The sequence below is a fragment of the Agelaius tricolor genome, unplaced genomic scaffold (genome assembly GCF_023055355.1).
Source record: "Agelaius tricolor isolate 1412-34295 unplaced genomic scaffold, bAgeTri1.0.p SCAF_23, whole genome shotgun sequence".
Classification (NCBI taxonomy): domain Eukaryota; kingdom Metazoa; phylum Chordata; class Aves; order Passeriformes; family Icteridae; genus Agelaius; species Agelaius tricolor.
Genome location: NW_027269283.1, coordinates 3,134,376 through 3,160,546, shown reverse-complemented (window position 1 = coordinate 3,160,546; position 26,171 = coordinate 3,134,376). Strand labels below are relative to the sequence as shown.

The following is a 26,171-nucleotide window of genomic DNA, read 5'->3' as shown; positions in this document are numbered from 1 at the left end:
CCACTGCCTGTCACCTCGCTGTCCCCAGCCTGGCTGCCTGCTCACATCTGCCACCAGCTTGTTTGCAGTGTGCTCCCTGCCCCTCTTCTGCCAGCAGACATCCAAGGGAGCTTTTAATAGCAGCTTGTTTGTGAACCTGGGATGTTTTGACAGATGTGTTGCAGAAGATGAGAGGAACAGGCAGACAGGAGCCATCACCCCCTCTCAGCTCCTGCCCACACTGATGGTCTGCAGCAGCCCCTGCCTTCAGTCCTGCTTGGCTACCACACTGAGACCATGGAGCCACAGAACAGCTGAGGCTGGAAAAGCCCTCCAGGATCAGAGTCCAGCCATTCTCCCAGCACTGCCAAGGCCACCACTAAGCCACAGCCCCAGGTGCCACAGGGATGCATCTTTGAAATCCCTCCAGGGATGGTTACTGCACTGGGCAGCCTGTGCCAGGACTGGACAATACTTTGGGTGAAGAAATCTTTCCCAATTACCAATCTGGGTGAAGAAATCTTTCCCAATTACCAATCTAAACCCACCCCTTGAGGCCATCTTGTCTTGGCTTTCCCATGACAGCTGGCACACAGTAGCTCTCTCAACCTGGGCCAGAGGCAGGCAAAGGACAGTGAAAGCAGCCTGTCCAGGACCTTGGGACCCCTGAAGAGCAGGGCTGGGTTCTGCACCCACCAGCTCCAGCCTACAGCACTCAGCTACCACCTCAGGAGGTGCCATACACACCAGAGCCTCAGACACCATGTGGACAAAGAGCCAACCCAGCACCCAACTCCACCTTCTCCTCACTGCTTCCATTGCACAGCACCCACCACCATCCCCTCTCCCACTTTGGGGGTGAGAGTGACAAAAATGAACAGAGAAGTCACAAGGGATGGGAATGGCACAGCCACCCAGAGGTGCCACGTGCCAGCTGCGCCCCCAGCTCCAACCCTCCTCACTCTGACTTATCAACTCCTTCATCATTTATATTTCACCTCCCCCTCCACATCCCACGTGGAAACAAAAGATGATTCATATATCAAAATAATCACCTGGGACCTCCAAAAGCCCACGAGTTTCCACATTTTCTTGATAAAGAATTTTGCCAGTTTGGCACCTGGGTTTGACTCTGTCCCCTCCTCCCTTTATACTGGTCCCACACCACAGAGGGGGCAGAGCTGGCACAGAACCTGCCCACACACTACTTTTAGGACTTAAATTAATTGAGAACAAAACAAATTCATTGTAAAAACTTGAGGCATCTGAAAAATCCAGCTACTTGGGAAGCACCTGTGCCCTGGGACTACTGTCCCTTGTCCCCTCCAAAGGGCTGGGAAATGGATTTTCTGTCAGAGGGGAGTGGCTGTGTAACATTTGGGTTTTATCACCAGCATCACCATTGGAAAGAGCAGCTGCTGGTTCAAGCCCACAACCTGGGCTTGACCACAGGAAGAGGTGAACAGGATTATGGTGCCAAAGGGGACCTGCAGTGATGGATTTTCCCTCACAGGATGAAAAGAGTGAAGCTGGGAGCTGAAAGATCAACTCTGCAGCTCCAGCAGTGAAGGATCCATGTCCACATGTGGTGCAAGAGCACTGTGCACAGGACCCTGCCAGCAGAGCACTTGTGTCACAGCCTGGACACACTGCCCATGACCCTCAGGGAGCACAGCCACCCTTCACCAGGCCCTGACCACAAACATCTCCACCACTCCTGCCTGCCTGCCTCACAAAATGACAAAGCATCTGTAGGACACACAGTGAGGAGCTTTCCTCCTTCCAAACAGCCCAGATCCCAAACCAGAGACAGCTGAGAGCAAAACTGCAAGGCTGGGCCTCTTGCAGGGCCATCACACCCCCAGCCACCGCGCTGAGCACAGGCACCAGCACCACAAGGAAGATGATAAAACTCTCATCACCTGTCCCAGTGCTGTGACCTGCCACTGGCAGCTGAACAGCTGGGTATGAAACCCAAAACACAACCTGCCAGCACAGGCAGAGGTGATACAAAACCCAGACCTGTCCCTCAGGCAATGCCAGCAGTCACAGCTGGCTGCACTGCTGGAGCCCTCCTAGAAAACCACAGCAGCTCAGAGTGAGAAACACAACGTGGGGGTACTGAGGCAGAGAGCTGGGGAGAGCTGTGAAACCTCTAAAGAAAGGAAGGAACAAATAAAAGCCAGCATTTCCAGGGCATTATCACAGATCTGCTGTCCCAGGGAGGTCACAAAGGCACAAAGAACCAGAGCCACAGCAGGGCTGGGCAAATGCAGTGACAGTGCCCAGGCAGGGCCACCACTGTCCATGCTCTGCTTCCAAACAGGAGCAAAACACACACACAAGGGCAGATGATGAGAGTTTGGTGCTGGTGTCCAGCACCAAAAGGAATAAAATGAAACTCTCATCATCCATCCCAGTGCTGTGACCTGTCACTGGCAGCTGAACAGCTGGGTATGAAACTTAAACCACAACCTGCCAATACCTGCCAGCACAGGCAGAGGTGATACAAAACCCAGACCTGTCCCTCAGGCAATGCCAGCAGTCACAGGAGTTGGAGCCCCACTAAAAGAACACAGCAGCTCAGAGTGAGAGACACAGGGCCACTGAGGCAGAGAGCTGGAGAGAGCTGTGGAACCTCTAAAGCAAGGAAGGAACAAATAAAAGCCAGCATTTCCAGGGCATTATCACAGGTCTGCTGTCCCAGGGAGGTCACAAAGGCACAAAGAACCAGAGCCACAGCAGGGCTGGGCAAATGCAGTGACAGTGCCCAGGCAGGACCACCACTGTCCATGCTCTGCTTCCAAACAGGAGCAAAACACACACACACAAGGACAGAAAAGTCTTGCTCAGAAACAGGGACACAATTTTGGGGAGATTCTTCACCAGACAAGACAAGGTCCTTGCCTTCCACCCATGTACCAGGCAAGGATTCACTGCCTCTTGTAGAGGGTGCTGGAAACCAGAGCAGCATTCTCTGGCAGAGATGCTCAGCTGGCCAGCTTTCCTAAGCACCCTCCTCTGCCACACCAAGGGATCAGGGAGATCACACCAGTTTTGCTGCCTTGCAGAGCACCAACCCCAAAGGCTGCTCCAGCTCTCCTGCAAGAGACATTTTCACTCCTCTGCACAGAAGCACTCTCTGGCTCCCCAGAGCTCAGGTTTTCCCCCGTGCTGAGGCTAATGGTTATTGACTTTCAGACATATTTTTTCCTCCTCCCTTCAGATTTTGTAGCAGAAGCACTTTCATCCACTTTGAAATGGTGCAATTAAACCAATTTGGGAACGATTTGCAGGTCTGTTCTGCAGGAAGCACTAAGCAAAGCTGTGCTTCCCAGCATTTTGGGGAAAAATTCATACACTCATGTAGCTCTGAATGCATGCCCTCAAGCAGGGAAAGTGAAGAGATTCACACTGACATGCAAATCCCTGTGACAGACTCCTCTAAAGCCACGGAGAGGCACACCCAGAAGGCAAGGAAGTGTTTCACACCTTCTGTAAGTAGGAAGTGTGAGAAGGAAAGAGATGAAAACTGCCTTCCTTCACCCAAACCTCAGTCACAACTCCTATCCTGGCACTCACACACCCACTCCTGATGCCAACCAAGGTAACACTGGGGCTTTGGGGACCTCAGAGCTGTGTCAGGGATGGCAATGCTTTAGAGCCCAACACCACAGCAAGGGCAGCCCATGGATGACACCACAGATGCCTTCACACCACCTGGAGCTCACGGGCAGCCAGACAGAGCCTGCCAGGCTCCAGTGCCATACCTTCCTCCACGTCATTCCTCAGGGAAGCCTCCAGCAGAGCAACGCTGGCTTCAAAGGACACTTTCTTTCTGTTCACAGCATTTCTCTTCTTTTCATGCTTCCTCTTCTTGTGCTGCATCTCCTTCTCATACTGGGCCCACTTTTTCAGCTGCTGAGCCCTGCGTTTCTGGGCTGCCCTCAGCCTCTCCAGCGTGGGCACCTTGTCCAGCAGCTGCAGCTCGGTCAGCAGGTCCACGTGGGCATCCATGGCTCCTGCCCAGACAGGGGACGGGGAGGATGGCCCAGGGGGAAAGGATGTCCCAGCACAGCTCCTCTGGATGGCAGCCTCCTGCTGCTATACCAGCATGCTGAGGCTGAGATGGGGAGGGCCCATGGCAGAGTCCGGTGGGAAGGTGGTGGGAACCTGAAAGGAGGAGAAAAGCAGGAGAGATCAGGTAACATCAAGCGCCTGAGTTCAGGCTGCTGAAAACACAACAGGCAACACCTCCCACCTCAAAAGGCAGCTGAGTTAACTGGGCTTTAATTGCTCTAATTGCTTTAATTGTTCTTACCAGCTTTGGTGATTTCCCTCGTCCCCCACTCCAAGCATCCCAGTAAAACCCTCTTGATTAACAGAAGTTCCACTGTACAGCTTGTTCATGCCTATTGCTCACATTAACCTTCTCCTAGGAGCAGAATAAAGTCTTAATGAGCAAAGACCTTCCACATATTGAATACCATTTGTCAGAGAACTTGGGAGCAGTTTGAGTACTGAGACTCTCATCCTTCCCCAGGCTGGTCCTCTGTCACGGACACATTTTATGAAAAATCCTTTTGCTAGGATTTCTCTCCTGAGAAGCTGAGAGGCCTCAGAAATGAAATGTAACCAATGATTATCTGCTGCTGTGAAATGCAATAGGTGCATCTTTGATTGGGCTCATGTGGTTGTTTTTAATTAATGGCCAATCACAGTCCAGCTGTCTCAGACGCTCTGGTCAGTCACAAGATTTTATTATCATTCCTTCTTTTTCCTTGCTAGCCTTCTAATGAAATCCTTTCTTCTATTCTTTTAGTATATTTGTAATGTATCATTTTCTTTTAATATAATATCTAATCATAAAATATAAATCAGCCTTCTGAAACATGGAGTCACGATTCTCATCTCTTCCCTCGTCCTGGGACCCCTGTGAACACCACCCCATTTGGTGACCCCGAGTGAAGACAAATTCCACATTTGGTGAGTCCCCAGAGGAACACAGTCCTCCCTCCCACCCCTGTTCCAGGTGTCCCCTCCCCACAGTCCTGCTCCAGTGCACACCAGCAGCCACCTCCCTGAGGCATTTCAGTGGGAGCAGCCAGGCATAGCTCAGAGGGGACCAACTGCAGTGCCCAGGGCAGCCACAGACACCAGACGAGGCCATTCCAGCACAAATAAACCAGAAGCCAGAGGCTGGACATGCCTGGGGCTACCTGCCAGGTGCCACGAGGCCAGGCAGGTTTGCCCAGAGGAACTCTACCCACCAGGAGCATCATCTGTGCTGCTCTGCCTCATCCATCCAGCCCCAGCTGAGGCCAGATGGACAGACCTGGCTCTCAGGTATTAATAACACTTAAACCACCTCAGCTCTAAAAAACACAGGGGTTGTGTTCATTTCTCTCTTCCCTCAGGTTTTCTCTTCACCACACACTAAATCACTCTGGGTTTGCTGTTCAGGGTCCACAAGGAATGAGAGCAGACAAGTTCACAGCTCCTGACCCTTGGTGTGACCACAACAGAAACCTCTAAGCAGGGCTACCCACAGTGACCAACCAGTCACCTGCTGCACAGCAGGAGGAAACACAGCCCAGGTTTCAAGAGATGTCAATTTGAAATAAAGCTGAAATCACAAGCAAATTGAATTCATCCTTTCCAATCAGACCTGTGCAAAGCACATTGAATGGCTCATGCAAAATCCAGGTAAGCAGCAAATAACCAGGTATGAGATGAGAGCTTGTGTGGTTCAGCCAGCTTGGAGAGGACAAAGAGAAAAGAAAAATAAAGTTTTGATGGGAATGGGTGACTGAAGGACTGAAGTATTGACAAACACCTGAGAAAGCCTCAATAAGACAGCTGAAGCTAAACTCTGCTGCTGCAAAAGAGAGGAAGCAACAGCTTTGTAAGCACTGGATGCAGAGAATCCATGGGAAAAGGAGCAGAGGAAAGGCAGCTGCACCCAGCTGAGAGCCATGGTAAGAATATCAAACCTCACCCAGGTGAGATCCATGGTGAGGACACCAAACCTTACCCATGAAGGTGAGGATACCAAACCTCACCCAGCTGAGAGCCATGGGGAGGACACCAAACATTACCCATCCAGGTGAGGACACCAAACCTCACCCATGCAGGGGAGGCAGGAGAAGCCACAGCTCCTCCCTGTCAGAGGGTGGAGCAGCCCATGGAGGAGGCTCTGAGGGGCTGCAGGGCAGTGTCCACAGCACTCAGCACACCCACCACATCCCAGGGAATCCTGCCTGTGGCTATCCACACCGACTGAGCACTGCTCCAGGCCTTCCACAGGGCTTTGACCTTACCTATAAATATCTGGGCAGACTGAGAGCGAGACAGGCCATTTCCTCCAACAGATAATTGGTTTGGGAACTGAAAACAAACAAACTCAGCCAGAGCACACAGGCAGGTCCAGGCAGCTGCTTTATCCAGCAAATGGTCAAGGACAGCTTCAGCAGCACCTGCAAACCTTATTTTGAACGCTTCAGGATAGACCTGAACAGAAAAAAAACCCTGCTTAATCCCACAAGAATTTAAGAATGCAAAAAATTGCTTCAGTTTTACAGGAACAAACCCAAATCCTTGCAAAGTTTTTCATAAGGGAGCTACTAACTCAAAATTCAACCTCAATTCAGTTGCTTGAGATGGAAAATACCAACTTGTGCTTTAGAATGGCACTGGAAAGCAAGGGAAGGGTGCCATGGCCCCTCCACAGCACTCACAGCCCTCCCTGACCCCTGCCCACTGGCTGGGACTCACCACAGCCCCCAGAAACCCCGCAGAAAACACATGAATGCACTTCCCAAGAAGCTTTCCTTTTGGGACAGCCATGTCCCCAGGCAGGCACTCAGCTGGAAAGCTCTTCAGCACCTCTGGTGAGCTCAGCTCCTGCCCCTGGCAGGCATTCCTGGGCAGTATCTCTGCTGGCAATCTCAGCCTCTGCTGCAGCAGCACAGCCTGCAGATCTGAGGGCCCAGTCACAATACCTCGAAGGAGGGGAGATAAGGGCAGGAAATGCCTCTCAGGATACTGCACAGGCACTCCCACCTCGCTCCTTTTCCAGGCCACTTCTGCCATTGTTTGCTCAAAGATGAACAAATATTTTCCAAAACATACCTGGAGCAGAAATGAGGACCTCACTCTGCAGGATTGCTAAAGCAGGAAACTTTATTTCAGTGTTTCACAAGACAGGCTGGAAGTTTTCTTGTGGGTTTAGGAGTGCACCTTGGAAAGTGCAATTTATAAGTAAAGGACAAGCGTGGCTGGGCCTGTCCATGTTTCAGCTTTCCTGCATCCACTTTATCCTCCAGCAGCTCCTCTGCTCTCACAACAGAAGAAATGGGAGATTCAGGGGGTCTGCAAAGGGGAGTGGAATGGGGAGGGGAGATCCACAGACATCAAGACATGTCTGGAAGTACCAAATGCCAGCATGTCCTCAATCCAACCAGAAAACCAACCTCTAAAGGAGCTAAAAGGGCACCCTGAGAGCTCTTCCTGAAGTGGACACAGCTCAGTTTCTCTCAGACATAATTCCCTACCACTCTCACAGACCCCAGAGCCCCAAAAAGGACTCTGTCCCCATGGCTGCCTGTTTTCCAGTGCCCTGGTTCCTTCCCTGCTCCTAAAGAAATGGCACATTGACTTGTGGCACAAACAGGTCAGGCTAACTATAGCACAGGTTGAGGCCCCAGCACTTGTTTACCTGCAAAGTGACACAGAAGTGCCTGTGTGGGTGTCTGTGGCTTGCAAGGCATCACACTTTGGTTTCTGTTTTATTTAAAGAAGCAGAGGGGGCAGGAAAAGAAGCACCTTCCTCGTGTGGGACTGAGCTGAGCAGTTTCCATGAGCTCAGCAGAAGTGGTGCCACCACTCTGAGCACATCCTGGCCCCCCCACACACACACAGAGCCCCTGGCCCTGCAGGGACAATGGGGGCATTGCAGGGGCCAAAAGGAAGGCAAGGCACTGGTGCCACCCCCTCCTGCCAGCACTGCAGCAGGGAAAGGCTCACTCTGACCAAAGATTGGCTCCTGAGAAGGGCACACAAGTGTTGGCCAAAACCATCGTGGGGATTTTTGGTAAATTTGCATTTCCTGTGTGTTTTGTATCACCTGACTCAGCCCAAGAGGACTCTCAAGGCGAGGTTACTCACTGCCAATGCAAGAAGAGACAGCAGTTCTGTGAAGTGGGGGCTCACTGAGTCAGGGGCTGCAGACTGTGCCACCAGCCCTGTCTCACACACAAACTCCTTCCCATTTCACTCCTTGAGGTTGGAACCTGCCTCCCTCAAAGGTCAAAACCAAAGGTACTCATTTCCTCCACCTGCACACACTCAGAGCTGCCCCCTGACCTTCCTATTAAGCATTCAACTTGCAGTTTGCCCTAACTAACACTGCTGAGGCTGGAGCTGGGTCTGGTAAAGCAGCCATGAGGCTGGAGAGGCTCCTCATCTCCTCATCTGGTGATGAAGCTGGAGCTGAGACCTGCAAATGCTCTGTCACCTCTTCCCAAGGCAGCACTTAGAGCACAGCATGACACTGATGCAGAACACAAACACAGAAGTCCTTCACTTAAGTGTCATCAACTGATTTCAGTTTTATTCCACTTTAAAAAAAACCAAAAAAACACCCACAAACCATGGAAGAGCGATGGTACACTTTGAAGTGAAAGACTGGAGATTCTTAGAAGTTTTCAAGCAAAGGGAAAGCAGAACATTTCAGAAGTGGCTACTCTGGGCCTAAGGAATTGTTTCCAGCCACTGGAGTGCTCGTGGTGAGGCACCTGCAGGACTGGGCCTGGATGTCAGGTGAGGTTTCTGCAGCACAAAGTCCAGGCAGTGGCAGAGCAGACAGGAATAGCCCTCTCCTCCCCACACCAGGCTAATCTCTGCACTGGAATTGGAAACCCAGCACCAAAGCCTCCAGCAGGGATCTGAGAGCATGAGCAGCCAGCAGAGGAGGTGGTGCCTGATTGATTTATTTCATTAACATCAACACCTGCACCGTGGCAAGGTGAGCAGCTGCCAAATTCACCTTTTCTGCTCCCTGGGAGGGCCAGGGCCAATCTGAGTGCTCCTGTCCCATGAAATGCAAGGTGCCCAGCCCACTGCAGCCCTTCTGCTGAACCCATCCTCTGGAGCAGGCACCAATGAAGAATTCCCAGGATTTTCCTTTGGCCATCACCTTCAGCACTGTCCCTGCCTAGGGACACAGGCCAGCCAAAGATGTGTGTCCTGCATGGGTGCAGAACTGCTGGCCAGGATCTTCCCAGGGGCTGGAGGAAGCAGCAGAGCAGCTCTTCACCCCTTGGTCCCCAATGAGGCACAACAAAAAGTCAAACAGAGCCAGCCAGAAAGGCACAGAGAGGAGGAGGGGACAGCCCAAGGGTCAGGCAGGAGCTCAGCCATCCCCAGGAGGACAAGGCTCAGGGGATGTGCCCTGGGGCTGAGCACACTCCAGGAGCTCAGGTCCTTTCCCTCCTTCCCACAGCCCAGTCTGGGAGGGAAGGGCAGCAGAGTCCTCCTCCCACCCTTCCCAGGGGAGCATCTCCAGTCATTTCCACGTCCCACAGAGCACAGACCCAGAGCAGCTCTGCCCAGGCACTCCCCACCCCACCAGGCACACCTGAGCTGCTCTCACCTGCAGGAAAATGGGAAACAAACCAACAACCCCTCTCTGCCCTGCTGATGGGAACAGGAGCCCTGTGCTGGACAGGAGCTCTTGGGGTTTGGGTGATTTATTTGTTTAATTAGCAGAGAGTTCATCAAATCAAGAGGGTCCTTCATGCTTAGACATCCACAGCCTAAAACTGTTTGGTTTTTTTTTTTATAAAACTGCCTCTGTCACTTCCTGCCTTTTGGGAAAACATTTCATTAAAGGACACTGCCCTGAGCCCCACCTGGCACAGCCTCACATACCCACACCAGGCCACTGGGTTTTCACACAAAGACACACACAGGGGTGACACCAACAGCACCACATGGCAAACTGGGAAGGGTTTCAAATCACAAGAACAATTCCTCCACAGAATCACAGCCCCAAACCACTCATTTTCACCTGCAATGCCACAGGACACAGCCCCATTTCCTACAGAACCATGTTTCCAGCCTCCTGAAGGCTTTCCTGTATTCCTGAAGCCTAAATGTTTATTTCTCCAGTATCACCCTGGCAGGCAGGCTGTACCATGTCCCTTGTCTGGGTGTCTGTGCATGGAGTGTGACACAGGTGGGCACTGACAGCATCTCCTCTGGTGGCAGGGCAGAAACCTGCCCAGAGCCCAAGGGCACATCAAACCCCAGCTGGACACACACCTCAGCCAGCAGCAAACCCTTCTCCAGAGCATCCACAGGGGAGCAGATGAACACAGATCAAAGTCACTGCAGGAGCCACAGCACCACCTCAGGATTGTTATTTCCAGTCCTGTGCTCCTGCCACAAGGTGCTGGTGGAACCCAGAAGCCCCTCAGTGCTGCTCTGAGAGCTCTGGCTATTGCCTCTGGTGGCAAATCCTTCTTGCACAGCGTGTGATTCTCTGTGTTGTGCTGTGAGCCCCACAGCAGCCACAGGTTAACCTCATGGAGGAGTGAAAATTATGAAAATTGTTGCTGCCTGATTTAATTTCACTGGTATCCTAGAAGTAAACAGCTCCTTTCCTCACTCAGGGTTTCAGCTACACCTTAAGCAGCAGATGCTCAGCACTACCAGAAGAATGGGCAGAAGAATGGGTCCTCCTGAGGGAATGACAGGGAAAGTGACAGGAAACATCATTTTTTAAAAAATATATATAAATAGATACATATAAATAAATATATTTATATAAATATATCATTATAAATATATAAATATATAACTATATATAAAATATATACATATATAAATAGATATTAAAAATATATATAAATATATAAATATATAAAAATATATATGAATTTCAGCCAGGACCCCTTAGGGAACACAACTCCTACATCTGCCCTGGAGTGCTGGTGGGGAAGAGCATGTACAGAAATATTCTGGATGAGATCTCTCATCAGAAATTGGGAGAGATTCTTGGCTTTCCCACAGGTTTCTTGTATGCAAAGTAAGTAACTTAATCTGTGCCCCAATTACCTTCTTAAAGGGAAGATACTGTTTTACCATCTGCAGCAAAGGAACTTTCATTGCTGCCTGCTGAAAATGTGGTGAAGTTGCATCATTGTAAAATATTTTTCTAGCTTGATGGAAAGCTCAAAATTTCAAACTAAATTCTGCTCCAGAGAACTAAAAGGATTTTGGTTTGGCTGCTTTATCTCTAATTCCAGATAATCTCTCTGTCTTCAATGAGTTCCTTCCCAGCAGAGGGAATAAAATACAAGCAAAAGAAAAAAAGTGAAGAAGAAAGTCAAAAAGATCTCTTTGGAGCCAACATTGGTAATAGAAAAATTTAGGTGCCTCTTTCTTTCCTCCTCCCAACTGTTCCACTCCTAACAATACTGGCAGTTGTTTGAGGAAAGCCCCTCAGTATTTTCACTATATATTTCCTGCAAACACCCAACACAGCACAATATACATTCTTTTTCCTAGCAATATGTCAACATGGGCTTCCTTAAAGAAATAAAAAAAAAAATTAAAAACCCTTTCTGTGCCAAGCAGTCGTCCCCCAGACCAGTGTGCAGTGAGGAGTGACCCAGACCTGGTGATGGTGCCCAGACACAGAGGGGATGGAGGAGGATGACTCCACCTGGGGGCTCAGCAGACACAGCAGGGCAGGGCTTTGAGCACAGCTCTCCCCCAGGATTTAGGAGCACCCCACAGCATTAGAGCTAAACCAGCTCAGATCTCACTTCCCTCCATGTGGCTCCTGGGCAGAGCAGCTCCTGGAGCCCAGCACAAGGCAGCAGCACCTGGAGGTGTTTCAAGAACCTTCCTCCAAAGCTCTGCAGAGCAAATGCATCTCTCTGTGCCTGCTCCAACACAGCCCCTCAGAGCTGCCACCTGTGAGGGATGAGCAATGCCATGGCTCACTCTCACAATTAAAGGGCAAATATTATGTGTATGTTAAGGGAAGTTTAATAGATTTATATTTATGTTTCAGCCCCTCCTTGCATTGTTATCAGGGGTGGCCTGGGGCATTTGGGAGGGTTGGCTTGTTATTATGGCAGCACCTGAGCTCCAATCAAGATGTAGGAGATGTCCACCACTGGGCAGTCAAGAAGGAGTTGATGGACAGAACTTTGGGAGGGGCTAAAGGGTTAAAAACTGGAACATCAATTTTTTAGATGAGCACATGGTGGGAAAAATCCTTTGCTCCCAGCGCTGTAATATTTTCTCTATTCAGTCTTCTGTTGTATTTTTGATACAGTTTTAATAAACATTTCAAAATGTTTGAAAGTGAGTACCATTTCTCACACACCTTTCTGCATTGAGCTGCCCTTGCCTGGGGGTATTTTCAAATCTAGAACTTCCATGTGGATGGTTTTCCCATTCACTAATAGTTGGGGGTTTCTTCTCTCCTCTCTATTTTTATTCCCTATCATCTTCCCCACCAGCCAAGCTCTACTCTCACTGGCCCTTCCTCCACATCCATGGGCAGAATGGGTTTTTCCAGCCCCAGTTTGAGGTGTAGCTCTACTCCAGGCACTGGGAACAACTTGAAGGATGCACTGGAGCTGTAAAAACTGCTCAGCCCCCTTGTACCTCCCAAGGGGGACACCTGGGGCTCCCATCTGCTTTCAGGTCTATCAGTGAATCAGTAAAAACAGACACCCTGGGCTCCTGGCTATGAAATTCCACAAGGAGAAGGGAGGGGGGCATTTCTGCCAGCTTGAACTTGAACATCTCCGCGGCGATTCTGAGTCGAGTTAAAAATCAGAAAGTTCAGGGCTCAATTTCAAAGGACAGCAGAACAAGGCACTCCCCTTTAGCCCAGTGCAGACAAACCCCACTCAAGAGCACTCACAAATTGTCCTGATTGCTTTTCTCCCTGAGCTGAGGGCTCAGCACACGGAACCAGAGCAGAGCTCTCCCCTCTGACCTGCCCCAGACAGCTCCAGGGAAGATGATGCTTGAAGACAAGGAAATTTTATTCCTCCAAGAATCCAGCACACACCACTCCCCTCTCCCCTTAGCAGAAAAGTGTCTGCTAACAAAATTTATCTGCAGCATCAGAGGAGCAGCAGGATCCCTGCCCTTAGGCAAAGAAAGAAGGATCAGAATGGGATTTCTGTGCAAACATGAAGAGAATCCCAACTTCCCTCGCACGAGAGCAGCCCCATCCTCTGAGCCAAGCAGTTAAATATTGAAGGAAAGGCATGCAGCAGCTCTGATTATGTGGAACAAAAATTAATTGAGGGCATAAGTCTCAGATTGGGCTCTCAATTTATTTTTTTTCCACAGCACATTATATGGGAGTGGGGATTGCAGTGCAGACACCTGCAGGGAAAGCAGCCCAACCCCATCTGTGACAGTGATATTACCTCTTTTTATTTGTTTTTCTGGTTAGAGCTTCCATTTTTTATCAACCCTGCCACAGACAGATGTGTGGAGGCTTCCAAAACTGCATCCCTCTTCCTGACATTTTCAGCTACACATTGAGAGATCTGTAATTTGGAAAACAACAATTTTCCCTCAAAACAGGGAAATTGAACATTTCCCCTTGAAAATAAGACAAGGGGAAAATTAAAAAAAAAAAAAAAAAAAGCAAACCCCAAGCTAATTTCCAACAGAATCTCAAAAACACCACTGGAAGAGCCCACACCCTTCCCTCAAGATATAAATTACAACCCTATTCACACCCCCACCCCGCTCTTTTTAACAGAAACCCTTCCATTGTTTAAAGCCCTTTACACATATTTTGGCCCAAGGAATAAAAAATAATCCTAGGAACAGCCCTATTCTGGCACAGCAACAAGCAAGATAAGTGCCTGGATTTTCCATTTGCAGCTCCTGGGCACCTGAGGCCGTGCCAGAGGGATGTGCCAGCAGCAGGGCTCTTGCAGGGTCCCAGCATGGACAGGGAGGTGCCTTTCCCTGGGAATTCCCACTCCAAGCATCCCCCATGCAGATGTGCACCCCCAGGGCTGTGCCTCCTTACAGGGAGTTACCATCCAGTGGGACTGCATTCCACAATTTTTATTGATTTTCTGGGGTTTTTGCCACCAGGAGAAAGCCCTGCCTTGCTGGTCCCTTTCCAAGGAAAGGTGTGATTCTGTCAGCCTTGTGGCACCACGGTGACAAAGCCAGTGATTGGCAGAATTTAAAAGCGTTTGCTACACACCTGACAGGAGGAATATTGATTTTGTGGGAGATTTATGAGAGGATTCTCTTCCCGACCATCTGATCCATCCATTTTAAACAGCGTTTGCATTTAATTACCACTAACAAAATGCTTTCAGCCCTAAAGCTTATGGACATTATTGACATTATAACAATTCAAATAATCCTCAAAAGGTCTTAACAAAATAAGATAAAAAGACACCCTTTTGACCCATCCTGCATCCATCAGGGAGCCCGTACAGCTGCTCAGGATCGTGTTACCCTCCTGCCTCTGCTGAGGGGGGACCAGCAGGGTGCCCACAGGCTCTGCTGGGAGAGTAAAGAGGTGAGACTTTGGAAAAAATGAATTATCCATGTGACAGTGTGGGATGCTTTGTTCCAGACAGCTCAAACATCTGGATTTGTTGTCTAGGCTTCAGCCCTTATACCTCGGTGAACTCCATGATGACTTCTTGACCTGAACCACGCACGTGTCACCAAAAAATTCATCCTCCAGTTCCCCCAGATTCTACAGGTCAAGGTTAGCCCCCAGCATGCAAGAAGGGGGCCCTGAAGCTGCTGACCCAACATTTACAGACCAGGTGAGGCCCCCTGCAGCACCCTATAGCTGCTATAGGGTACCAGGGCCAGCCCACTCACCATCAGCACACCTGCACCTGGGCAACCCAGGCTGCTTTCCCTGGAAGCCTGCAGGAATATTACAAGAGCATCTCTAGAAAAGTGGAAGCACAACACTTGAAGAGGACAAAGGCTCCTTAAGATGCAGATGAGCAGAAAGCTGCACGGGAAAAGCAGCACCGCCTCTCCCTGCCACGCTGCCCGCCCGCTCCAGAGGAACTCGCCTTATCTCACATGCGAGCCAGGAGATGGAAACGAAATGTTTTGCTAGCAGAATGCTAACAAAAGCTTAGCACGGCTCTCTGCGGTGCCAACATCGCCAGTTTCAGGCTGAAATCAGACTCTGGGAGCAGCTTGCCACTGCCTTGCTTGCGAGGCAGATTTTCTGTTGCTGAAGAACCTTATTTTTATCAAGCCTCACGTCACCATACGTGCCCTACTTTCTGTGCTTTCTGCATCTCCTCTTGGCCACAGGCAGGATGGTTGTTGGCTTGACTCGCTGCTCTGACAATACAATTGCTCTGACATCTAGTTTAATCAAATATTTACCACTTACTCGTTTGATAATAGGATTTCTGATACTTTAGATTAACTTGACTTGTGAGCGTGGAACCAGAATTGCTGGCACAGCTCTCCTCCTCACCAGTCCAGTTCTTACTTTGCTTCTGCCATCTCTGGGATTACCAACACAAGGGCTCTGCTGCCACAGGCCAAGGAGGACCAAGGAAAACCTTGGCAAACCTCAGGCATTGATGAGCCCAACATTCAGCCATTCTTCTCTGCTGTCCCAATGTGCAGTCAGAGCTCTCCAGGAGAGACTCTTCCCAAAGATATCAAGATTTAAGGGCCTCAGCTGGGAAGAATGGCTGCTCTTAGGTGTGGTGGTGTTCACAGGGTCCCAGGAGGAGGGAAGAGATGAGGATCTGACTCCATGTTTCAGAAGGCTAATTTATTATTTTATGATATATATTATATTAAAACTATACTAAAAGAAGAAAGAAAGGCTCTCATCAGAAGGCTAGCAAGCAAAGGAAAAGAATGCAATGATAACAAAAGCTTGTGACCCTCAGAGAGTCCGAGACAGCTGGACTGTGACTGGCCATTAATTAAACACAACCACGTGAGACCAATCCCAGCTGCACCTGTTGCATTCCACAGCAGCAGATAACCATTGGTTACATTTTGTTCCTGAGGCCTCTCAGCTCCTCAGGAGAAAAAATCCTAAGGAAAGGATTTTTCATAAAATGTGTCTGTGACACTTAGGGAAGACTTTCTGCAGGGCTTCCTGGGCAGAGGTGCCAACCCTGCCATTCAGCAGGTACCTCACTTGAATATTTGTTCTGAGAAGAAATGTTCTTTGGATGGCAGAAAAACCAGTGCAGAAGTCAAATTCAGGTAACAGGGGCACCTTAAAGCCTGCAATCTGATCTGCTCCAGCAGATGGTGGGGATGACCCTTCTGCATCCCACTGACAGCCCCAGAGCCCTGCTCCCACCCACTGCTTTGGGGGGCTAAGCAAAGCCCACCCAGTACAAAACCCACTTAACTTCAAATAGCAGATGAACTCTTGCTTGACACCTCACTAGTAAAAAGCCAAGTCCTACACAAATCCCTGAATCTCAGCTTAGCCCCACCAAGCAGAGAAAATGAAGGTATTGCTGGACACCCCACAGCCAGCACAGGGCCTTCCTTCCTTCCTTGGTCTTTCTCCTTGTAGGAATATTTGACCTTTGAGCTGCTGTGCCAGTCATCAAGCAGAATGTGTGCCCATGAAATGCTGCCAAACTCCAACATCACCACATGGAGCACCTCAGAGCAAGGTCTGATACTTGAGGTTTCCCATATGGATCATTAAGGATGCCATATCATCATATGGAGCAGCTGGGACAAAATTAAGGCAACTGGTCCTGATGAATGAAGCTGTGCATCCCCATCCTTCCCTCCTAGGCTCTCCTCTCTTCCAGAAATACCCAATCTGCAACTCCTGCCCCTCACTGCTCAAGGGCAGAGCAGCAAGACACAGCAGACCCTCAATTACAAAGCAGGACAAGGCCAACTCACAAGGAAGGTCTCTTGGCAACTCAGGGTGAGAGAAAAGGAGGGGGGAGTTGCTGCCAGCTTGTTTGTGTGCACTTAGAGTGGCATTCCCAACCCTGTAATTGTTGCATAATGAATTTAGCAATGGAGTTCAAGAGCAATGAATCATTCAGGCCAAGAAAGCATGAGTCAGCCCCCGAAGAATCAGGAGATGTTAAAATTACATACATTTAACTTGAGCTTGACAAATCCAGAGAGGCAATGTCCCAGCACAACTGAAACCACCACGGCAACATCCTCACTGCTCCTCCTGATGGATACAGGACCACAGCAGCACCAGAGCAGAGCCTTTGGCTAATTATTTTGCAAATAATTTACACCTGCCACCCCCTGGCCAGCCCAAATTATCAGCCCCAGCTCTGAAAAACCACCTGATGCTGCCTCTTAGCTGCTGCTCACACTGACTCACTGAGAAAGGTGGCGAGCCTGAGAAAAGCTCTTTGCACAATCCTGACTGAGCACTCAGGATGCTCATTTCACTGAGTGTCACCTGCTCAGGAGCTGGATGGGGACAGGGGAGGACAGCAGAGGTGGCTGTGGGAGCTGCAGTCAGGCTGTTGGAGCAAAGCACAGAGCTGGGGTGGGAAAGGAGCACGGCTCTCTGCGGGGGATGGAGAATGAAACAGAGCATGACAGAGGAGGATGCCTGAATTAAGGGGTGTGTGTGGATGCAGAGAAGACCTCAGGAAAAAGGAAGTGTTTTCCTGGCTCTGGTGGGGATCCTGCTTGAGCCATGCCCTGTATTCTGCATTTACAGGGCCTGCATAGATGGAAGGAAAGTTATCTTGAAGTGAGAGAGGGCGCGAATTCAAAGCAGAACAACTATTCTGGGTTAACTCCCCAGGTGGCTTCTTATTCTAGAGTGGCAGTACCTTTTTCTAGTTTAATTCACTGCAAAAATAGATTAGGCCAATGGTTCTCATCTGCAAGGCCATGGTAGCTGCCCTGCTGCTTTTAGAGCATCCTTAATTGGAGCCTGGCTATGGGGACACGAGGGGCTCTGGGATGCAGGTGTGGGATTCTCAATTTGGGAACATCACATTAACTTAAACCAGGAGAAAAACAGCCACCTGGAGGAGTGTCTGCACAGCCACAGGGCTGTCCCTCAGCAGGTGCACGGGACACACAAGGCAGGGGACAGAGCCTGCAGTGCTCTCTGCCCACCATAACCAACCAGCACTGCAGCAGACCCACAGCCTGCCCTTTACAGCACCCCAAGGCCTCCTTGTAATGCCATTTTTGTTTGAGGTTCCTTTGAATTTACCATTTATCAAGCTTCCATTTAGCCCCATTAATCACAGCCTATCAAGCTCTTTCAAATGCAAACACGGAAATGTACCCAGCAACTGCACTTCTCCCGTTTATCCTTCTCCTGCTGGAATTATGGAGGGCTACAAAGCAGGAATGCCAACCCACCTGTCTCATGCTTTTCAACCACTTCCCATGGGATAAATCAGCTGACTATTCTGGAAAAAAACAGACTGATCTCTTTCCCTGCCAGCCAGCAACATTCAAGGAGAGCAAACAATGTGTTGTGCAGGAGAAAGAGCATCCCTGTGAAAGTCAAGGGGAGAGGCAGATGGGCGGCTCCAGCAGCTCAGCACCTGCATCAGCACATGGATGCTGTCTCTGGGAGCAGGGACAGCCAAGCCACCTTTGTCACAGGCTGTGCATTTCCTAGCTGGGCCTCTAGAGCCAGGGATCTCACAGCTCACTTAATTCCCATCAAACGATACACCATTTTTTTTTGCTTTGTTTGGGTATTAAGGCTTAGCCTTCCTCAAGCTATTCATTCCTTTTCCTCAGTGCCCACGTGGCTGTTAACCCCAGCGCTGACATGCTTCTGAGAGTGCAAGGAAAAGCTCTGAGAGGAGGAGCCACACCACTCTGCAGGTGTCGTTTGTCCCAGACAGCAGCGCTGGGTCCTGACTCAGTGTCAGAGCCTCACTGACAAACCCCTGCCCACTGCTGTGAGATCCGGGCTGTTGCACTCATTCCTCTCACCTCCTCCATCTCACAGCTTTTCTGCTGCTCTTTGCTCAAGCCAAGCCAAGGAAATGATCCTGATTTCATCCCTGGGAGCTATCCTGATTGCAGGGGTGAGGTGCAGGTGATTCCCACCCACCATCAGTTGCCCCTGGTGCTGCTGCCGTGGCCAAGCACCCCGTGCTCCGTTCTGAGCCTGCAGCTGAGCAGGACCTGACCTAGGAGGGGGCTTTGCCTTAATCAGAGCTGGACTCAGCTTGCTGCTGGTACCACCCTGCACCTCCACCCAGCCAGCAAAGCACCCAGGCTCCACTGTTCTTTCAGGAGCATCACCTTCAGAAAAAACCCTTCAAAATACAATATCTCTCGATATATAAAGAAAAAACACGTTGGACAATAAAAAGTGACAGTCCACAACTGTGCAAGGCCTAGACAAGGCTCTGGCAAGCAGCAGAGCTGGTGTGGGGCAGCAGCAGAGCAGGGCTGTGGAGGTGAATGTGCAGGGGAGCGCTCAGGAAGGAGACAAAGAGAGACAAGCAGATTAATAGAAGACGACAGATTTCTAGTAAGATTGTGATAAGCCTCTTGAAACTTCCCTAAAGGATGAGCCAGCTGGCAAGCCCATCCTAGGAGGTGGTGTAAGTCGACTAACAGCCTTGCAAAAAGCCACCAGCTGACCCCTTTCACACATCCCTGCTCACTCCTGCAGCTGCTTCAGCAAGGAAAGCTGAGCAGGCCACACCTGGATGTTCTACCCTGGCACCCACCTGCAGTTCCAGCTCTCCTTGCAGAGAAGCCACTGGCCCTGAACTGTTCAGAACAAGCAGCGAGGTCGGGCTGACCGCAGCACGACACAGCTCACTGCCCTGCTCTGCTCTCCCCAGCTGGCACCCAGCACTGCCCACAAGGGGTTAACCCCAAGCCCTGTCCCCAGCATGAGGCCACGAAGCTGCCAGGCATCTTTGGGAAGTGCTTCTGGAAAGGGCTTGGCCAAAGCAGGGATGGGAATGGCAAGGTGATGAGAGGGGCCCCTGCATTATGCTTTGCCTTCCTTCCTAAATTCAGCTCTGCTAGGATCCCCCCAGAGCCAAGTCCTCCAAAAACACCACAGCCCAGTGAGCACCCTCTGAGGAGGAGGAAGACAGGGCTGTCCACAGGGGAAGGCAAGCTTGAAGTGTTAAGATTTTCAAAGGACAATACCTTCAAAACCTGCCCGAGGTGGAGTGGACACCACACCCAGGTATGGCCAAAAGAAGGAGCTCCCTGTGTCCCCTTGCCAGTGCCACAACAAAACCCTGTCACTGCTTGAAACTGGAGCTTTCACCTGGAGCATCTTCCTCGGGATAATGAACAGCAGCAGCCAGTTTATTTGGTATCAGGCAAGTTTTTCTTCTTAGGCCAATTAACTGCTGATATAATTTGCCCACCGAGGTCACTGAATCATCATTTAGCAGTTTCAAAGGAGATGAGATGAACTGCAGGCCAATTTCCCCCCTCCAGCTCAATGAGTGATTCAAAATGCAGTTAATGATAGTGGCTCATAAGTATCTGGCAGAGGATTTGAGAGAGCAATTTATTGCCCAAAAAGAGGTTGATCTCTTTCAGCCAAAGCAGCTCAGCTGGTGAAGATGTGGGATGTGATTTTGCCACCTTACTTGACATTTGTTAAATACTCAAGAGCTGCTAAACTTCAGTCAGACACAAGTAAAAGGAGAAAGGAGAAGAAGACCCAAAATCAGGGTAAGGAAGGTCACAGTTAAAACCCACTTTGCCACCAGCAGGCAAGAGACCTTTTAAAGGATGGGGAAAAGAACCAAGTAATAACCAACAAGACTTTCAGCACAAATCCTGCATTTTTGTGAGTTTATATAAAATAAAAATGAGACACCCCCTCATCCACAAAAGCTTCATTATTTGTCAACCTCAGGCTTCGTAACCAGTAAACACTGGTTGATGTTTTTCTTCTTGCTGGATGAAATGTGCCTAGAGGCAACAGGCATTTTATAAATTATTAAACCAAGGGAAAATAAGGTTCCAACAAAGTGACTGCAGAAGCACCGAGGAGCTGGTACAATTGGTACCAGCACATTTACACAGAGTCATTTTTCCTGCAACAACTGACTCAACAACAAGACATTGTTAGAAATGCACATCCTGGACACGTGGTCTTGATGGCAAAAAGAAGATGTGATATCTCAGCATTTCATCACATTCATCACTCTTATCTGGAGTTCAGCACTTTAAACCTTATTTTTCTTATGAAATAGTCACTTATGTTTTTCAGTCAGAGGGAAAATTAGTTTTTTTTTAAATTACAACCTCATGAGAGATCTCAGGGCATAAAGCAAAATCCATGAAAATACTGTAATAAGAGTATTATAATATCATCCACAGTTTTTTATCCAACCAATAGCATTGAGAAGGAAAGGAAGGAAAAACATGAATGAAAAAAGTATTCTTTACTATCAGGGTTTAATACATTACATCTATCACAACAAACACAACCCACCTCCAGACTAAGTTCTGTTCCAGCCAGAAAAACCCTTCTGCTTTCTGCCATAACAGCACTTGGCCCTTCCATCTGTGAAAAACCACTTAGCAGTAATGGCAGGGCTCAGGACAGCAGGTCAGGGGAGGCTGGGTCAAGGTGACAGCGAGGGCAGCCCAGGCAGCCGCTGCTCCCGAGGTTCCCTGAGGGTTTGTCAGGGAACAGGAGGGCTCAGAGATGGGTTTGGGGTTTTTTTCCAGGTTTGTGAACCCTCTCCTTTCTCTGATAATTTGTGAAAAGCCACTTTTCCAGCTATTACTCTACTGCAGCTTGAAGCATCTTCCTCCTCGAGCTCTTTTCACCGTGCAGCACAGATCTTTTCACGATAAGCAAGCAGAGAGATAAACCAGAATTTGGTGGCTCGTCAGTCAACCAAAACCATCTCTACCACCAGTGCCACCTACCTCAGGCCCTGGTGCTGGAGAAGGGGCTGAAGTTCAGACTGAAGTTCCCCGGGTCTGCCCGAGCCTGAAGGAGACTGTCCCCAAAAGCCCTTCACCCTACCTGAAATCAGCACTTGCGATGCCAATTTCAGCAATTACGGTTCCTTGTATTTACGCTACCTCGAGTAAATTTCTTCCACACCCCTTTCGTGCCAGAAGGGCTCGGAATTCCACACGCACCGAGCAAAACCCACCCACGAACATCCCAGAACACATCCCCATCCTCAGTGACCCGCGCTGCAAACACCGCTCCAACCCGAGCCACCAAAGCTGCGCGGACAGAGGGGGAAGGAACATCCTCACCCATGTGCCAGGGAAGGGGCCGGGCTGAGCCGTGCCGGGCCGAGCCGGGCCGGGCTCCTGGGCAGGGCACAGCCCGCTCCGGGCTGGAGTTCCCCAAACTCCGCCGTGCCTGCGGCGGGGACCGCGCCCGCCCGCACCGCGGCAGCCCCGCAGCATCCCCGGCCGGACCGGACCGGACCGAGCCGAGCCAGCCCCGATCCCCGCCCGGCCCCGGCCCCGCACTCACCGCGGAGCTGCGCGCAGCCGGCCCGGCCCCGCAGCACGGCGGGCGGAGGGAAGCGCAGGGAAGCGGAGGGAAGCGCAGGGAGGCAGCGGCGGCGCCGCGCAGAGCCGCTCCCCGCCCGCCTCCGGCCCCGGTTGCGGCCGCAGCTCCGCCCCGAGGAGGGGCCGGGGCCGGAGGCGGGCGGGGAGCGGCGCCCGCCCCGCAGGTGAAGGCGCGGAGCATCCCCGGGGATGCTGCGGGAGCGGCCGCTGCGGGCTCCGGGCAGAGAGGGATCGCCCGCGTGGGGCGGGCGGGGCGGTTTCTGTCGCCGGGAGGGGTAATTAGGATAAATAAATAAATAAATATTTTTTTAAAGAAAAAACCTCTTTGAATTTCGGTGGAAGGTCACACCCCTGCCTGCCTGCCCGCCCGGCTGCCTATGGATAAGATTCACCCCGACTTTTGGCTTAGCACAAGGATGCTGCTGCCCCCACTGAGCCTGGAAGATGTATATGTGGTTTAGAAACTGTTTTGCCACGGTTTTTGGCATATCTGAGCCTGGCAGCAGGTTCCTGTTTGCTGGGATATGTTCCTATATGATGGGGTCCCAGAGAATTTTTTAGGAGGAACAATACCCCCCCCCAATGCAGTGTAACATTGCTTTAAACACAGTGACTGATACCAAAACCAAATGCCATTCCTGAAGTGTGCCTTATGCCAATTTTATAGGCAGATAAGAGCCATTGCCAGGAGTCAAACAAGTCACTGGAGCTGGGAGAGAAGTCAAGAAGCCTCCTGGGCCAGGGAGTGGCACTGGGGAGCCCACACTCACCCACTGGGAGCAAAGCAGAGCAGATTCCTCATGCTGCTGTCAGATATTGTGTCTGGGATCAGTTGCGTTTTCCAGGGTGAAATGGGTTTCAGAAGGTTTGGAGGATTAATCACCATGGACTCTATTTCTCCTTGGGAAAGAGCCTCCTCCCAGGCTGAACAGATCCACAGGAAGCAGCTCTGACACCGAGCTGTGAGGTTTCACTGAAACCCTTCTAGCCCAAGAGAGGCCTTTAGGTTCAAAATGTGAGTCACTCCCTGAAACAGGACAAGGTGTAGGTAAGTGTTCACAGGTAACAAACCTGAATTTTTGCAACTGTACAGGAGTGTGAGACACCATCCACAGGGTGAAGGTCTGGCTAAGGTGGGAGCTTTCTCTGACATGTGACTGAGAACTCTGTCCTGAATTCACTTATTACTACTGCAACATGGCAGAACCTCAGTTTAGGAGTCAGCAAGTGACCCACAGAGACACGGCTGAACTGTAAAACTTGTTTATTGCTGCCTCTGTGCATGCAAAAATCCAAAACCAAAGCTGATGAGAAGAAAGTGCATCTGTGTTCCCCTCCTCTCCATATCCACAGAGATATAGGTGCAGGATGGATGGAATGGGAAAAGCTTTGGCCACGTTAGAGGTTAATTACAGCTCTGGGACTAGACTTAGATCAGCAGCCAGGACCTTGGCAGCCCTGGGCTGCGCAGGGTGGAGGCGGCTTTCCAAAGCTGAGTCTGGCAGCAGGAGCCTTAGCCCAGGGCACTGGAGAGCTCAGCAACTTTGCATCAGTCTCTGAAGTCCATAATTCAGTTGTCTGTTTATTGAAATTGTGTTGTAAGCACAGCTGCTTTCTGAGGCACGTATGGAAATGAAGGGGGAGTCTCATAAATGCCCTGGCTCTGCACCAGACCGGTGAGTCAGCGTAAAGAGCTGAAACGCAGCTTAACAGCTACATGATAACAAAAACCCCTAAAATATCCTCAAAATTGCTCTCCCAGCCCCCACCCTCCCTTTTCTGTTCAAATTTGTGTATCAGCATTGTTATTGGGAAGATAAGGAGAGCTACAACCTCAGCAGGATCTTGCAGTGCCCAGGGCCTGGGACTGGAGAAGGTGAAGACCTTCAGGGCAGAGGGAGGGCTGAGCTCATCTGAGAGCCTGCAGGCATCTGCATCATCCTCGTTTCTGCTGGCAAATCAAAGCCTTTGCTTCAGTTGCCAATGCAAAGATTTGGAGCTAGAAGAGAAATACAATGTTTGTTTACTAATATAGTCAAAATTCACGGCATCAAATTTTCCTTCTTTTTTCCCCCCCAGTACAAATAAAATTTTGTAGACCTAAGTTAAGGAAAAAAAAAGACATTTCAAAGGTGAACTTGCACAAAAAGCACCACTAAAACATCCAGCAGTTTCAAAGACTCAGTTCCTAGATTCCTCTTCCTCATGCAGCATTCAATCCAATTTCACAGGTAGCTGTGGTCGCTCAAACTCCTTTCCTCAGGGATCTCACTATTTGCTGGAAAGATTTCACCCAGGCCTTAGAAGGGGATTTTTCTCTTGTGCTTTCATAGTACACAAGTTGCTCAGTGGCCAGAGGAGCCTCCTGGATTAAACAAGCAGGTGGAAAGCTGCAGTGGCTGAAGGACACTGAGCAGTCCCTGTGCCTTGGATGCACAGAAGGAGCTGCTGTGGGCTGTCCTGGGAGTTTAAAGTGAAGAAATGAGGTGACAGCAGAACTCCTGCCCTGCTCTGCAGGCATGCAGGACACGTGTGGCTGTGGTCTCTGCTCCAGCATGCAGTGCTGCTGTCAGCCTGTCAAACACACAGCTGGGCACAGCTGGCCTGCAGCCCCACACAGGGCTGAGGGTGCTGCTGTGCCTTCCTCTCCCCTCCTCAGTTTGTGCTCCCAATCTCTGCAGTTTTAGTGCCCTGGCAAAGTTCTTCTTTTGTGGTGTCTCAAGGTCTCCTGCTGTGTTTATTTGACTGCAGCCCAGAGCTGCTGTCAGATGGAGAGCGAGCAGCCCATGTCCTCACTTCAACCTGCTGGGAAGGAGCAAGAGCTCTGCAGAGCAGAGGAACGTGTCCTCTCCCTGTCTGCACAGCCAAACCCCTCTGGGAATGCCCATGGGCACTCTGGCAGCACCCTGAGGGCTGGGGAGGAGGAACAAGGCATGAGACAACAAATGAAGGCAGAAGTTGGCCACGGCTGCTCCGAGCGCTGGGGCTCACCCAGGGCAGGAGGTGAAGCCAAGGGAGGCACAGAAAGCACTGGGAGGGTGCTGAGAAAGGAAAATGGGTAAAACAGAGGTGGGGAAACAGAAGGAAAAGGGCAAACTTGCAGATGAGGACAGGTTTTGAATGGAGATAGTGGGAGGAAATCAGTGGTGCAGCACAAGGGGAACTGTGGGGTGGTGGGAGGGGAGGAGTGACCCAGCTGTGGGGTGTGGGTTCTCCAGAAGGCAACAGCACAGGACAAAAAAAGGAAATGATGTTCGGGCCAGACAGTTGCCAGTGGTGAAACAATATCATAGAGAAAGATTCATGTGTAAGAACACTGACATTGATTATTCTCTGTTAAACAAACAAACAACAAATTCAAGGGCCTGAAAAGTGCTGATGTCATGGGAAAGCTCTCAAATGTCTTACACATGGAATAAAAACCAGAGTCTGACTTAAAAAGGAAAATTAGATGAAGGAAATCAGTAAGACAAGAGAGGACACAGGAGGGCACCAAGGGAAAGGTGAAAGTAGCAGCAGAATTGAGGGACTAAAAGAGACAGAGGAGTAGATCTGGGATATTCATGCTGATTTCAGTAGAAGGTCAGGAGAGGATATAAGAAATTAGCTGAGAATAAACCAGGATGCAAAACCAAGGTGCATTCATCTGGTACAGCTGAATTAAAAAGTGC

General features: G+C 50.1%; 1 protein-coding gene across 2 annotated transcripts in view; it reads right to left on the bottom strand.

Annotated features, from left to right (window-relative positions):
• The window catches only part of PPP1R16B (protein phosphatase 1 regulatory subunit 16B), a 63,980-nt gene extending 41,364 nt beyond the window's left edge, over positions 1 to 22,616 (bottom strand). Inside the window, exons 1-2 of one of the 2 annotated variants that reach the window (XM_071446698.1) lie at positions 22,463 to 22,616; positions 3,750 to 4,152 (exon numbers count right to left, since the gene is read on the bottom strand). In XM_071446698.1, coding sequence (XP_071302799.1) covers positions 3,750 to 3,996 — 247 coding nt within the window. In that variant the 5' untranslated portion in view covers positions 3,997 to 4,152; positions 22,463 to 22,616. Of the gene's footprint in view, positions 1 to 3,749; positions 4,153 to 6,299; positions 6,427 to 22,462 lie in introns of those variants that run through there. The other variant, XM_071446699.1, reaches the window with a different exon arrangement.
• Positions 22,617 to 26,171: the final 3,555 nt, after the last annotated feature.